Source organism: Microcaecilia unicolor, chromosome 3, assembly GCF_901765095.1.
Source record: "Microcaecilia unicolor chromosome 3, aMicUni1.1, whole genome shotgun sequence".
Lineage (NCBI taxonomy): Eukaryota > Metazoa > Chordata > Amphibia > Gymnophiona > Siphonopidae > Microcaecilia > Microcaecilia unicolor.
In genome coordinates this window covers 264,806,002-264,820,917 of record NC_044033.1, presented here as the reverse complement: position 1 = coordinate 264,820,917, position 14,916 = coordinate 264,806,002, and the positions used below count along the sequence as shown (strand labels likewise).

The window sequence follows — 14,916 nt, the reverse complement described above, 5'->3', positions numbered from 1 at the left end:
TGGCCCAAGTTGGACTTGTAAAAGTACTCTCTAGAGTGGTTGCGAGTCTGCACCTGCTTCGATTTACTGACTGCCTGCCTGACAGGCAGGGCATGAACCTTAAGAATAGGCTGGGGCTCTCAAAGAGTCATCACTAATGCCTTTGAAGCTGTAGCGCCAGGCCAAGAGATGTCCCCATCTCTCCTTATAGCACAGCCCAGATCTGCTCTGAGGGACTGCCATCGGTAAAGATTGGGGCTAAGCCAGTGGAGTCATCAGGACTGAATTAGTGACCTGGTCTCGGCTTTCTGGAGGCTTTCATACCCCTCCAGTTCCTTGGAGGACATGCTGCCCTCATATCGGGGGCACTTTGAGGGTATCAATGACTAATGCCTTGATGCTGACACCATGCTTTGAGGGGGACAGAGGCCAATGACTCTTGACCTCACCCGACTCAAAGCATTGGGGTCCCTCAGCTTCGATGAAAATGAAGATGAATCTTTCCTAATCCTCAGGATGGGATCAGAGAACGCCCCTATCCCGGTGGGCCCTATCAATGCTCAGTTTAGAGGGAAGCAGAGACCTATTCGACGCTGATGCAACCCCAGTATCCGATACAGCTCCCAGTGCTATGGAGCGGACTTCTCCGCACCAAAAATCTTATCACACTGTTTCTCACAACCTCTAATCACTTTCTTTGACACCTGTGAACAGAGCTTATGAAAGTGTCACGAAACATCTAGCCACACACCCAGGTCTATCCCTAGCACAGCTCAGGTCAGGTCAGCCTGCACCTTGTGCTCTACACTAGCACACCACCGCTTCCATTTTTTTTTCATTCTTAGCAAGGTACGACCTCCAGAACTGAACACAATACTCCAGGTGGGGCCTCACCAACGACTTATACAGGGGCATCAACACCTCTTTTTTTCTGCTGGTCACACCTCTCTCTATACAGCCTAGCAACCTTCTGGCTACGGCCACCACCTTGTCACACTGTTTTGTCGCCTTCAGATCCTCAGATACTATCACCCCAAGATCCCTCTCCTCGTCCGTAACTATCAGACTCTCACCGCCTAACACATACTTCTCCCATGGATTTCTACTCCCTAAGAGCATCACTTTGCATTTCTTCGCATTGAATTTTAATTGCCAAACCTTAGACCATTCTTCTAGTTTCCGCAGATCCTTTTTCATGTTTTCCACTCCCTCCCCAGTGTCCACTCTGTTACAAATCTTAGTATCGTCCGCAAAAAGGCAAACTTTACCTTGTAACCCTTCGGCAATGTCACTCACAAATATATTGAACAGAATCGGTCCCAGCACCGATCCCTGAGGCACTCCACTACTCACCTTCCCCTCCTCCGAGCGAATTCCATTCACCACCACCCTCTGGTTTCTGTCCATCAACCAGTTCCTAATCCAGTTCACCACTTCAGGTCCTATCTTCAGCCTGTCCAGTTTATTCAAGAGCCTCCTGTGGGGAACCGTTTCAAAAGCTTTGCTGAAATCTAAGTAGATAACGTCCATAGCACGTCCTTGATTCAATTCGCCAGTCACTCAGTCAAAGAATTCAATGAGATTCGTTTGACACGATTTCCCTTTGGTAAAACCATGTTGTTTCGGATCTTGCAACTTATTGGCTTCCATGAAATTCACTATCCTGTCCTTTAGCATTGCTTCCATTACTTTTCCATAGCTGTAATCCCAGTGATTGTTCCAGACAACCTGCAAATATAAGGGAGACAGAATTTTTTACCAACTGGTGGTAGCTGGGGCACTGGTAAATTTGCAGACATGCCAACTGGTTAGCGCAGAACCCCCCCCCCCCCCCCCCCCCCCCCCCCTTCCTAGACATGTCCTCTCTATGGGGGAAAAAACATATTTTTTAGTATGCAAAGATTGCTAAATTACTGCAGGACTCCTCAAGTGGCCCGTGGTAAGCCCTTTTAAGCCATGGTAAGCATACACTAGTTCTTACCGCAGCATAGTAAAAGGACCCTTTAGTAAAATAGGCTCCATTGAGTGTAATGGGATTTTAATTAAATATGCATTATTTTTAACATATGTTAATAACTCTCATCCATAGTTTTGTCTTTTTGTTAAATAAAGAAAAATGCTCATACAAATGCTCTGCTACTTTTTTTCTTCTTTTCGTTTTCCCCCTTAGGCACGATTTTATGCACCTACAACCATATTCGTGGATGAGATAGACTCTATCTGCAGTCGCAGGGGAACATCAGAAGAGCATGAAGCCAGCAGGAGGGTAAAGGCGGAACTGCTCATTCAAATGGATGGTAAAATAATAACCTGGAAAACCTGGCAAGATTTCAAGCTAGTTTACATTAAGATTTTTACAAAGACAATCAAATGGTCAGAGAAACTGGGCAAGAAACTTGAGCCATGTTTTTTGCCCAATCATGAAGTATGAGGGTGATGCGTAAAATAGTTGCAGAGTTCACTATTTTGTGGACCACCTAGCAGATTCTTATTTGAAAAAAAGGAAAAGGTACAGCATTTGAAACTTCTCAGTAATTTTCAGAAGACTATTGGGCTTTTATCTTTGAATAGCACTTTATAAGAATAAGCTGTTGCTGGATTATTTTTCTTGTCCAAGATCAGCATTTCAGATGTCAGTCACTAGATAGTATTAGCACAAAATGGGCAGGTAAGATCCACAGCCAGTAGTAGAAGAGAATGAATCGCAGATGATGAAGTAGAGCACTTTTTTATTAAAAATAGCCCAACATGTTTCACCTATTGCAGACTGCTTCAGGGGTAGTGACTGTCAAACATAAGTCATAAATTAAAGCTACGATTGCAACGCGTAAAACACAAAAACTTCCATAAATAAGTGAACATACGTATTCTCTGAGGACAACAGGCCTTCTCATTGTTTCTACTCCCTCCAGGGTATCCACTGTATTGGCTATCTTCATGTCATCCGCAAAAAGGCAAACCTTTCCAAATACATTAAACAGAATAGGCCCCTGAGAGGAGCTCCACTGCTCACCTTCCTTTCCTCCGAGCGAATTCCATTTACCACCACCCTATGCCACCTGTTGGTCAACCAGTTAAGGTTTCTGAGTCAGCCAATTGGATTTCTTCAACTTTTTTGTCTCTTCCTCCACTCCATCAGACTTCATATAAATTGCTTCTTCTATATTCTCTGAGTCAGGGAACTTGGTCTCTTTTTTCACTTTTACTTCTTCCTCCACAACAATCTTTCTCCGAGGACAAGCAGGCTGCTTGTTCTCACATGTGGGTCGACGTCTGTGTTGACCCGGGAATCGGAAGTTTGCAAAAGCAAAAATAAACAAAATTTTGTCTTCTGGTGCGTGTGCTGCGTGCACTACGCATGCGCAGACGCGTCTCCTCAGTTTTTCTTTCTCCGCAACGAGATGCAGCAGGTTCCTTCTGTGCTCCTTGTTGAGGCCCAGGAAAAGAGTTTTCTTTAGAGCAATTTTTTTGCTTTTTCTTGTTTGCTTTTCAAAAAAAAAAATTCCCATAGTTTTTTCCCTGTTTAGCTTCTTTTTTTCCCTGATTTTAAGTTTACTTTGTTTTTTGACGCGGCTGGCCTTTAGGCCGCATGGTCAGGTTTCTCCCCTCTTTTGTGTGCCCTTCTTTTGGCACAATCGCGTCTTTTGATTTTGCAGATGCCGTTTTTCCTTCCATGTCATCAAAGACACCTAGTGGCTTCAAACGTTGTACTTGGTGCAACCGGACCATCTCAGGTACCAATACCCATTCCTGGTGTATCCAGTGCCTTGGGCCTGACCACAGCCCAGCTGCTTGTAGTCTGTGTCTTCATATGAAGAAACGGACCCAAGTGGCTCAAGAAACCCAGAGAGAGAAACTTTTTGGGGCTTGATCCGGTCCTTCAACATCGATACAGAGGTTGGCGTCGACATCGAGGGGAGGCATTGACGTTGGGAGCAGAGGTAATGGCTGCTGAGAGACCAAGTCGCGCTGAGAGCAGTGAGGCATCGAGGAGACGTGAGGATTCCACGTTGTCCTCATCGGTACCGAGAGGAGTCTTGATGATGGGCATCGGGCGAAGAAGCACAGTCATTGATCTCTTTCTAGACGTGGTGCCGGGAGCTCCGGGACATAGAGGGACCGCTCCCCCTCTATACAGGAGGTGCCTATTCGTCGGTCTCCTAGCAGCCCAGTGCCTGCTCCTGAACCTCAGCAGATTCTACCACCGGCTGTTCCACTGACCCCGCAGCCTTCTCCAATGGCGACTCTCGACGAGTGCATCTGGGCCCTGCTTCCATAGCTTCTGGAAGGACTGCTGCGCCAGTCTGCTTCGGTGTCGGGGGGTGCTTGCGCCTTCCGTACTGTCTGCTGCAGTGGCGTCTGGCCCTTCACCTGCGGTGAGGTCCCCGTCCTCAGTGCCACTTGAGGCAATAGTGTCAGCTGCTACCCAGGTTGACTCCCCTTTGATGTCGGTGGAGGAAGCTTCGCAGCAGTCCAGGCGGGCATCGGCCTCTCGACATCGCCATCGAGGACGTCGATCCTCGGCGTCGAGGCAGGCTCAGTCTCGGAGTGCCCTGAGAGAGGTCTTATCTGATACTGAAGAGGAACGTTCATGGGAGTCAGAGGAAGATCCCAGATACTTTTCTTCTGAGTCGTATGGGATACCCTCTGAACCTTCCCCTCCAACTGAAAGGAGACTATCTCCTCCGGAGAGTCTGTCCTTTACTTCCTTTTATCAGGGAAATGGCTATGTCTATTCCTTTCCCTATAGAGGTTGAGGATGAGCCCAGGGCTGAGATGCTAAAGGTCCTGGACTATCCTTCTCCACCTGAGGCTGTGACGGCTCCTTTACCTAAGGTACTGAAGGAAGTCCTTATGCGGAACTGGTCGTTCCTTCTGTCTAGTCCCTTGATCCTGAAGAAGGCTGATTCGCAGTATTGGACCCACGGTGAACCTGAGTTGATGAGGTCTCAGTTACCCCACAATTCCATGGTGGTGGACTCTGCCCTCAAAAGAGCCAAGAGTACTAGAGACTATGCCTCGGGCGCCCCCAGGCAGAGAAGCTAGGACCTTGGATTCTTTTCGGAGGAAGATGTATTGGGCCGCTATGCTCACGGCCCGAATCCAGTCTTACCTGCTCTTCACAAGCGTCCACTTGCGGAACTCGGTGAGGCAACTGTCTAGCTTGGTTGATGCCCTCCCTCTGAAGCAGGCCGAACCTTTTCGCCAGGTGGTCAGGCAGCAGAAGGCGTGGCCAAAATTCCTGACAAGGGGCTCTTATGACTCTTTTGATGTGGCATCCAGAATCGCTGCTCAAGGTATGGAGATGCGCAGACTCTCGTGGCTGCGTGTCTTTGACCTGGATTATTTGGTCCAGCAGCAGATGGCGGATGTACCTTGCTGGGGGGGGGGACGACAACCTTTTAGGTAAAAAAGTAGAGGATCTTGTTGACCAGATCAAGAAGCATAATGATGCTATGGATTCTCTCTCCCGCCGGGCGTCTTCTGCTACAACCTCCTCAACTAGGAGGTTTTTTGGTGGGAAGTGGAGTGCTCCCTATTTCTATTCTAGGTGTAGGTACACTCCGGCTTCTCGACAGCCTACTCAAACTCGGCCCCAGTGCGCTCTTTCTCATCAACAGCATGTGCCTAAGGCCCCTGCTGCTCCCCTGCAAAAGCAAGGGATGAGCTTTTGACTGGCTCCAGTTCAGCATAGCCACTGTAAAAGTGTCCATACCTGACGACTTGCCGGTTGGGGGGGAGGTTAATGTTTTTTCACCAAAGGCGGCCTCTCATAACCTCTGAGTGGTGGGTTCTTCAAATAGTCCGGTTATGATACACTCTCAGTCTGGAATCCAAGCCTCCAAATTGCCCACCGGGAGCTCATTCTTACAGCTTCCAGCACAAACAGGTACTTGCAGAGGAACTCTCCGCCCTTCTAAAGACCCATGCGGTTAAACTCGTTCCACCAGGGGAAGAAGGACTGGGATTCTATTCCAGGTACTTCCTTGTGCAAAAGAAAACGGGGGGATGCGTCCCATCCTAGACCTAAGGGCCCTGAACAAATTCCTAGTCTGAGAAAAGTTCAGGATGGTTTCCCTGGCCACCCTTCTTCCCATGATTCAGGAGAACAATTGGCTATGCTCTCTGGACTTAAAGGATGCTTACACGCACATCTTGATACTTCCAGCTCACAGAAAGTATTTTCGGTTTCGGCTGGGAACACAGCACTTTCAGTACCGTGCATTGCCCTTTGGTCTGGCGTCTGCACCCAGAGTGTTTACAGAGTGTCTAGCAGTAGTCGCAGCATCGCTACGCAGACTGGGAGTACATGTGTTTCCTTATCTCAACGATTGACTGGTGAAGAGCACCTCGGAGGAAGGTGCTCTGGAGTCTATGTGAATGACTATTCGGGTGCTAGAGCTGCTGGGGTTCGTAATAAATTACTCCATATCCCATCTCACTCCTGTCCAAAAATTGAAATTCATTGAAGCACTGCTGGACACGAAGACAGGTCGAGCTTATCTTCCCGAGACAAGGGCAGACAACCTCCTGTCCCTGGTGTCCTTAGTTCAAGCGTCTCAGCAGGTCATGGAAGTGGAGGATGTTCCATCTGGAGATGAAAATATTACATCGGAAGGGAAGACCAGTTGAATCTCGATTCTCCTGAGGACGCCAACATTGACGAAACACCAGGGGTGCTGAGAATTGATGAGAATTGGAGCAAGGATTGATGATGGACTCATCATTGATGAACATTAGTTCGAGCTTTTAACTTCACGTATTTACACGCACCACAGCTTCTGGCTATAGACGGAGAAACAGAGCAGTTACATAAGCACCAGCCCGCAGCTAAGTATCTACTGCTTGAAACCAATATTTATTTTAACATCTAGTCTCATGGAAGAGGCAGGGAGGGCTGAAGTGCAGTGATGCTCGTGAAACATATCATCATTCCTGTTGACTAGCCAGAGGGATATGTTATTGATTGAGCACTTCTTTCACCATTAATATAGTGTTCCCATTGTTCACAGCATTGAAAAAATATTTTTAAAAAGTGTCAGGAATTGTTGGAGTATAACGGTTTCTATGTAGCATATAGTGTGACATTCTGAAACCAGGACGGAGTGTTACCCCAGTATTGTTGCGGTGCAATAATTTTTTTAACATCAAAGTGTACTAAATGAAACTACTTTTAAAAATGGTTCTCACGGCTGTGTTTCAGTGCAAGCATTAACTACAGTGCAATTAACTTTAAAGGCTATTTAAAATACATTTGCATTCCTTTATAGACCTTTCTCATTTGAAGGAAGGAAAAAAATGTGTACAACCTAGGTTCGACTTTCTTCACTCTGAACTGACTACCAAACCAACTTTAGTGTGCTTGTGTGACTATGCAGACTCAGCTTTTACTTTGGCTTGATTCTTTTTTTTTTTTTTTTTAATATTCCAACTAAGTTTTTAAGTAGCATTACTAATACAGCTTTTCTTCTGGAAGTTCTTATGGTGAGAAAGCAGCTTTCAGTACTGCAGCTTGTTTTTATACTGTATCGCAGCACTGCTCTCTGAACATTCTCTGAGTTTCTAATCACTGTACTTCAAACCTTTGGCTTAAATTTCAGCTTTAAATACTTTTATCACGGCCAGAACTAGCTCAGTTATCAGTAATAAACAATTTCCTTCAAATGGTTGTCCACTACTGATATTTTGAGTAATTCTGCCTCTCTTTTTAGAAAAGCCTTGCTTTTGTCTCCAGTTTAACCAACCTGGCTATTAAGCTTTTTATCCCAAATTTGACAAACCGTATAAAATTGCCTAAACAAAACACTTTTTTTCAGCAGTTAACTCTTTCCCTCACTTAAACCAAATCACTTCTTCTCTATAATTAAAACCTAAATTTCCCTTTAAATTCCTCCTTCTGTCCAGAATAGAGAGTTGCACGGGGACAGAAATCTTACCCATCCCCGCCCGTCCCTGCTGGAATCTTACCCGTCCCCACCCATCCCCACTGGAATCTTACCCATCTCCACCCATCCCCGCAAAAATTTAAACCATCCCAACCCGTCCCCACCCATCCCCGCAAGAATTTAACCCATCCCCACCCATCCCCGTAAGAATTTAATAGTACATAAAAGAAAGTTCCAGTCAGCTCCCTTTCTGGATTTGAGCCACAGCACTGTAGGCAAGGAAGGAATGGAAGTTGGAAGTTGGAACACTGTGGTGCGCACATGTAAGATTTGTCTCTGATTCACTGGCAGTGTGTGCTGAGAGGCCGCCACATGCACGCGCCAGTAGGTCAGGTGACATCTGATTCTCGTGCCTGTGTCAGAGCTGAGGTCTGTGCACCAGCCTGGGAGCAAAGAGGATTAACAGTAACATAGTAAGTGACAGCAAATAGACCTGAATGGTCCATCCACTCTGCCCAATAGTCACACTCATGATCAATTCATCATTAAATCAACGAGTGTGATATTATATACTTGATTATGGTTTTTCTTTCGTGTTTCTGGAACAAAGACCACAGAAGTCTATCTGGCCCCATCCTTATGTTCCAACTGCTGGAGTTGCCATCGAAGCCCATTCCAGCCTATTCATGTTCTCATTTGTGGGACACAGACCGTAAAAGTCTGTCCAGCACTGTCCTCATGTTCCAGCCACTGAAGTTGCTGTCTAAGCCCTTTCCAGCCCATCCTACACCAGATTGCCATGTATGAGACACAGACCATACAAGTCTGCCAGGTATCAGCTCTAGTTCATCACAGTCAGAGTCACCATCTAAGTGTCACTTGACATATCCACACACATGCAGCCATTTAAGGTTAGGTTTTATATAACTTCCATTTTCTAATTAGAGATCCTCTGTGTTCATCCCATACCTTTTTGAATTCCGTCATCATTTGTGACTCTACCACCTCCTTAATGGAAGACTTTCCACATTTATGCTGTTAAAGCAAGGAAGAAGAGGAGGAGGAGGAGACAGCACTCAAATAAATTGGTATTCGGTAGATGAGAGGCTGGTGCAGGTGCAGCTTACACTTCCACGGGAAGCCCACAGAACTGGTTCTATCCCCGCGGGAACCCCGCAGGAACTGCCTCCGTCCCCGCGGGAACCCCGCAGAACTGGTTCCATCCCCGCGGGAACCCCGCAGGAACTGCCTCCGTCCCCGCGGGAATCCTGCGGGTTCCGCAGGATTCCCGCGGGGACGGAAACCGTGCAGCTCTCTAGTCCAGAACCAAACCTCAGCATTCTCCCAGTCTCTTAGCTACTCTGTGATGCATCGGGCATTTAAGTGCTACCGCACTGTGGTTCCCCTGTGTTTTCCTTTTTTTAACCACAGGTTCCATATGCAAATTTTAGCTCATGCATATTCATTGTAACCTGAGGACTGGGTTGAGAACCTCTGCTCTAAACTGTGCAAGTGTGCAACCACATAAATATTTGTGCTACTCATGAATTAAGAGTCATGCAAAAACCTGTCTTTATCATTTGTTCATGTTTTCTTTTTAATGTGATGTCAACAGCAATTCAGCTTTTGTTATCAGGCTCTTGCCCAGCGATTCCACCCCCACCCCCCAATTCATGATAGAAAAAAATCACAGTGCTGGATGCAGAGTCCTATTTTGTGAGGGTTTTTTTGTTGTTGTTTTTTTTTTTTTTATTGGACAGTCAAGAGGAAGAGACTGTGGGAGCTGCACCTGCAGAGTGCATTGGTGCTCAGAGTGGAAGTGGGGGAATCTTTGTTACTAGAATGCAGGTGTAGCCTAATGGTTAGCACAGTGGGCTGAGAACCTGGGGAGCTGGGTTTGACTCACTTTGTGGTTCCTTGTGATCTGGGGCAAATCACTTAGCCCTCTTTTTCCCCAGATGCAAAGCCTAGACTGTAAAGCCCACAAGGGACAGAGAAAGTACCTGCATGTAATACATGTAAATTGCTTTGGTTGTACCACAGAAAGTAAATTAAATCCATGATCCCTTTAGAAGGAATGTTGGTTTGTCTCAATTTTTATTTTTTGTTAGGGTATTTTATTAGCTTTCAAACTCTAAAATTGCCATAGAAATTAAGTAAAACTCAGGAACAAAAAGAAGGTTCATCTTTTCATCTTCACATATGGATATTTTGATGATTTACTAATTTTTCTTTTTTTGGAAGTGGAACAGGATGATAATATAGCTTTTGTTGCTTTTATCCGAGGACAAGCAAGTCTCACATGTGGTGACATCTTCTGACAGAGCCCCGATGTGGATGATGACCAGCGTATAGTTTCAAGAAACTTCTAGTAGCATCTTGCCAGCAGGTCTCACATGTGGTGACACCTTCCAACAGAGCCCCGGTGTGGAAATGTTTCAAGACAATTCTAGTAGCATCTCGCCATGAATGCACAGGTGTCTTCCCACCTGACATGTGAGCATAGGTCCCTCAGTCTTTTTTTCCACGGAATAGAGAGAACACATCTTCATGGTCTCCCTTCAGTGCTCTTTTCTCTGCTTTCCCGTGCAGGTATTTTTTCCTCACTTCTTCATTTTTGCCTCTAATTTCATTTTTTCTTATTTTCCCTCGTAGTGTTTTTGGCCCTTCAATTTTTCTATCTTTTGTGTGGCTCGATAGGTCTGAGTACCAACCTCAATTTAGGCTCTGCCACTTTGTTGTCCAAAATTGAGGAATTTAATTTGGCTGTGATTCTAACAACAATGTCCAAGAAATGACTTCCAAGAGGTGCGCCCAATGTAATTGTGTGATTTCAGTGACAAACCTGCACACTTGGTGCCTTGGGTCTAACCATGACCCTAACTCCTGTTCTCTCTGTTTGAAAATGCAGTTGAGGACACAGAAGGTGTGTCAGGTCAAGCAGGAGAGACTTTTTGGGTCCTTGAAGGCTGATTCATCGGCACCAACACCGGAAGCATCGATCTCAGTGGCTGCCCAGATATCAGCTACCACTGAGAATGCACCGGGATTTCGGAGGTACTGATAGTCTGCCCTGGGATTGGTCAGCATTGGACCAGACACTGAGGATGCATACAAGTTCAACATCCTTGTCGACATTGAGGGACTGTGATGCTCCGCTTCGGGGGAAGCCCAAGAAGCACAAGCATCAGTCCTCTTCACACAGTGCTGGGAGCACCAGCGTATTGGCATCCACCTGTATCTGAGATGTGCTGGCACCAGAAGGAGCACTCTCCCTGCTTGGTTTGACATTGGTTCCTTTGCAGACTGTCCTGTCCCAGTTTCCCAGCCTTTGCCGATACCTACCTACCTTCGATGAGCAGTACCAAACCATGCTCAGGCAGGAGCTGGTGCAGATGTTAAAGCTTCACGCTACTGGGGGTGTCTGTCGACCCATACAGTACTGCTCTCCACACTGGGAGAGGAAGCTTGGGGGCATGGGTGTGGTTTCACTGAGCCGGAGCAGGCACAGACTTAGTTCAGTCCGAGTATTTTGAGGAGTCTGATTGGGACCTCTCATAGGACTCAGAAGAGAACCCTCATTACTTCTCTGAGGAGGAGTTTTATGGGGTCCCTTCTGATCCCTCCCCCACCCTCGAGAGGTGTAAATCTCCATCTGAGGGTCTCTGTTTGATAGGTTTTGTGAAGGGGATTGCTTCGGCCTTCCCATTTAAGTTGGAGACGGAGGAGGGACCCAGAGCAGAGATGTCTGTTCTGGATTATGAGTCGCCTCTTAAGAAAGAAGTCGTGCTTCTATTACACCCTATCCTTAAAGATGCACTGTTGTAGTGCAGGTTGCACCTAAGAAGGTGAATATGCAGTACCATATCCAGAAGGCTCACAGATTCAAGAGGGCTCAGCTGCCCCACCACTCTTTGGTAATTGACATAGCTCAAACGAGCTATGAGTTCCATGCCTCAGCTACTCCAGGTAGAGAGGCTTGGATACTAGACTCATTTGAGAGGAAAGTTTATCAGGCCTTGATGCTTATTGCCCACATCTACTTGAAGTCTTTGCTACACAGTACGATTAGTCTCAAAGACTCTCTCCTTGAGGTTGAACTTCACCACTTGGCCAGTAAGCACCTGGAATATGTGGTTGGGGCACTTGGCAACACTTTTGACGTTGCATCCAGAATCTCTGCCATGGGTGTGGCAATGTGCAAATTCTCATGGCTGCATGTCTGTGTCTTATAACCAATGGTTCAGGAGAGATTAGCGGATATACTTTAAGGAGATTCTTTTTGTGGACAAGGTGGAGGAGGTCACCATCTTCATAAAGAAGCACACTGACACCATTCAGTTCCTCTGTCAACAGCCTCCAGCTGCATCCTTCTCAACCAGGAGATTTTCAAGTGGGCCTAGGAGACGGACCTACTACTCTCAGAGGCGTAGTTTTTTGCCACCTTCTTGCTCTGCCCAGCAGCCCCAGCACTCTTGCCCTCGTCAGTCCCGCCCTCAGAAGCCCCAGCCGGTTCCCTAGTCAAAGCAGGGTGACAGACTTTTGACTGGCTTCAGGAGAGCATAGCCTCAGTCCGAGTTACTGTCCTGAATGACCTTCCAGTAGGGAGGAAGCTCAGTTTTTTTCATCAAAGGTTGCCCTTTGTAACCTCCAACCAGTGAGTTCTTCAAATAGTTCATGTCAATTTTACACTTCATTGGCATCAGAAACAACCAAATTGCTCACTGAGCATCATTCATCAGCTCTTGACACAAGCAGGTACTTGTAGAGGAAATCTCTACCTTTCTATAGGCCAATGCACTTGAACCCATGCCATCAGGGGAAGAAGGGGAGGAATTTTATTACAGGTGGTACTTGTGTCCAAGAAAACGGGGGGGGGGGGGGGGGGGAAGATACCGTCCCATCCTAGACCTAAGGGCCCTGAACAAATTTCTGATCAAAGAAAAGTTTAGGATTCTTTCCCTGGGCACCCTTCTTCCCGTGATTCAGGAAGAGGGTTGGCTATGCTCTCTGGACTTGGATACCTACACCCACTAGTCATAGGAAGTATCTCAAATTCTGAGTAGGGAAACACCACTGCCAGTGTCATGTTCTGCTTTTTGGCCTCGCTTCAGCTTGCAGTGTACTCACCAAATGTCTAGCAGTAGTTGCAGACTGGGAGTTTACATGTTGCCCTACCTGGACAATTGGCTGGTGAAGAGCATATTGGGAGAGGAAGTGCAAGAGTCAATGTAGAGAACTATTCGGGTGCTGGAGCTACTGAAGTTTGTTAAACTACCCCAAGTCCCACCTTCTACAAGTGCAGCGATTGGAGTACATAGGAGCTCTGCTTGATACAGTGCAAGCTTGGGCTTTCCTGCTTCAGGCGAGAGTGGATGCCTTAATAGCAATCGCCTAGCAAATACGAAGCAGCAAGCTGATTATGACAGATGTTGAGATTGTTAGGCCATGGCCTCCACGGTGCATGTCACCCCTATGGCTCATCCAGGTCCCTCCAGAGTTGGATCCCTCTCTTCTCTGGGGTACCATTCAGTCAGAGTTGGATCCCTCTCTTCTCTGGTGGACCATTCAGTCGAAGTTGGATCCCTCTCTTCTCTGGTGGACCATTCAGTCGAATTCAACAGGGAGACTACCATTCCAAATTCTGCTTCCTCATAAGATACTGACAACTGATGCATCCAACCTGGTTTGGGAAGCTCATGTTGACTGACTTCACAAGTGACATATCAACTTCCTTGAGCTGAGGGCCATTTGAAACACACAAGGTGATTTCAGAGATCAGCTGCAGAACCAAATTATTCTCATTCAAAAGTAGTCAGGTTGCAATGTACTGTGTGAAAAGCAGAGGGGTATGGACTCTTACCCCTTGTGTCAGGAAACGATAGGGATCTGGCAGTGAGTCCTCCTTCACGGGATGGTCCTGCGAACCATATACATATCAGGGAAGGACAGCAGCCTGGTGGACACACTGAACAGTGTAATGCAGCCTCACGAGTAGTCTCTCAATATGGGCATAGCCGGTATAATCTTCCTAGAGTGAGGTACCCCTTCAGTGGATCTTTTTGCCGCATGTCTCAACACAGTTCTGTTCCAGGCTAAGGTTACACGGTAAGCCCAAGCCCATCTCTGTACAGCTTCTAGTTGTTTGTTTTTATGAGGGGTTTGCTGTTGACAAAGCCCCCCCCCCCCCCCCCCCCCCGTGTAATCTCCCACTGTTTGAGCCACTTGAATCCTGTCATCTGAAGTATCTGACATGGAAAGTTGTCCTTTTGGTAGCGGTCACTTCAGCTTGCAGAGTAAGTGAGCTTCAGGCCCTAGTAACTGATCCACCTTACACAAAATTTCATCACATCAGAGTAATTATTCGCACACACCCTAAATTCAGAGTCCATATTAACCAGTCAATTGTTCTGTCAACATTTTTCCTGAAACCACATGCCTATCTTGGCAAAAATGTAATGCATACCTTAGACTGCAAGTGAGCCTTAGCCTTCTATTTGTCACGGACTAAAGCCCTTAGAGTCCACCCAGCTTTTTGATTCTTTTGACCCAAATAGGATGGGGGTAGCCATCAGCAAATGCACAATCTCCAATTGGGAAGCAGATTGTATCTTCTTCACTTATGCCCTGGCTGGGCAAGAGCTCCAGGACATCAGCATCACCGGAAGCCTAGAGGATGCTCCCTCTCTTCAGTGGAGGTACCGATGGCAACAGTTTCCAGGTAGTTAGGTCCCAGCTTCTGGTTCGACACTGTTTCCCAGCCTGATCCAGCTCTCCAGCCTTTGCCGATGCCTACCTTTGTTGAACAGTACCAGGCCATGCTAAGGGAGCAGCTCAGCCTCAACTCCTTCCTGAGGCCCAAGCTCTGCCCCTAGAGCAATCTTCACTGGCGCATCACCACGTATGTACATTGAGCCATGCGGTACTGCTCTCAGCATCGGGAGAGGAAGCTTCCCCCAGAGTCTGAGGGTAGGGCTGTACCTCGGCGCCCTTCAGAGCTGGGGTAGGCACAGACAATCCATTGCACAGTTTGAGAAGTGCTGCACTAGTA

General features: G+C 46.9%; 1 protein-coding gene across 4 annotated transcripts in view; it reads left to right on the top strand.

Moving 5' to 3' along the window:
- Positions 1-14,916, top strand: part of KATNA1 (katanin catalytic subunit A1) — a 210,729-nt gene that overhangs the window by 156,834 nt on the left and 38,979 nt on the right. For all 4 annotated transcript variants that reach the window (XM_030198056.1, XM_030198054.1, XM_030198057.1 and 1 more), the window contains one exon: positions 2,150-2,276. In XM_030198056.1, the coding sequence (XP_030053916.1) occupies positions 2,150-2,276 (127 nt within the window). The remainder of the gene's footprint in view (positions 1-2,149; positions 2,277-14,916) is intronic.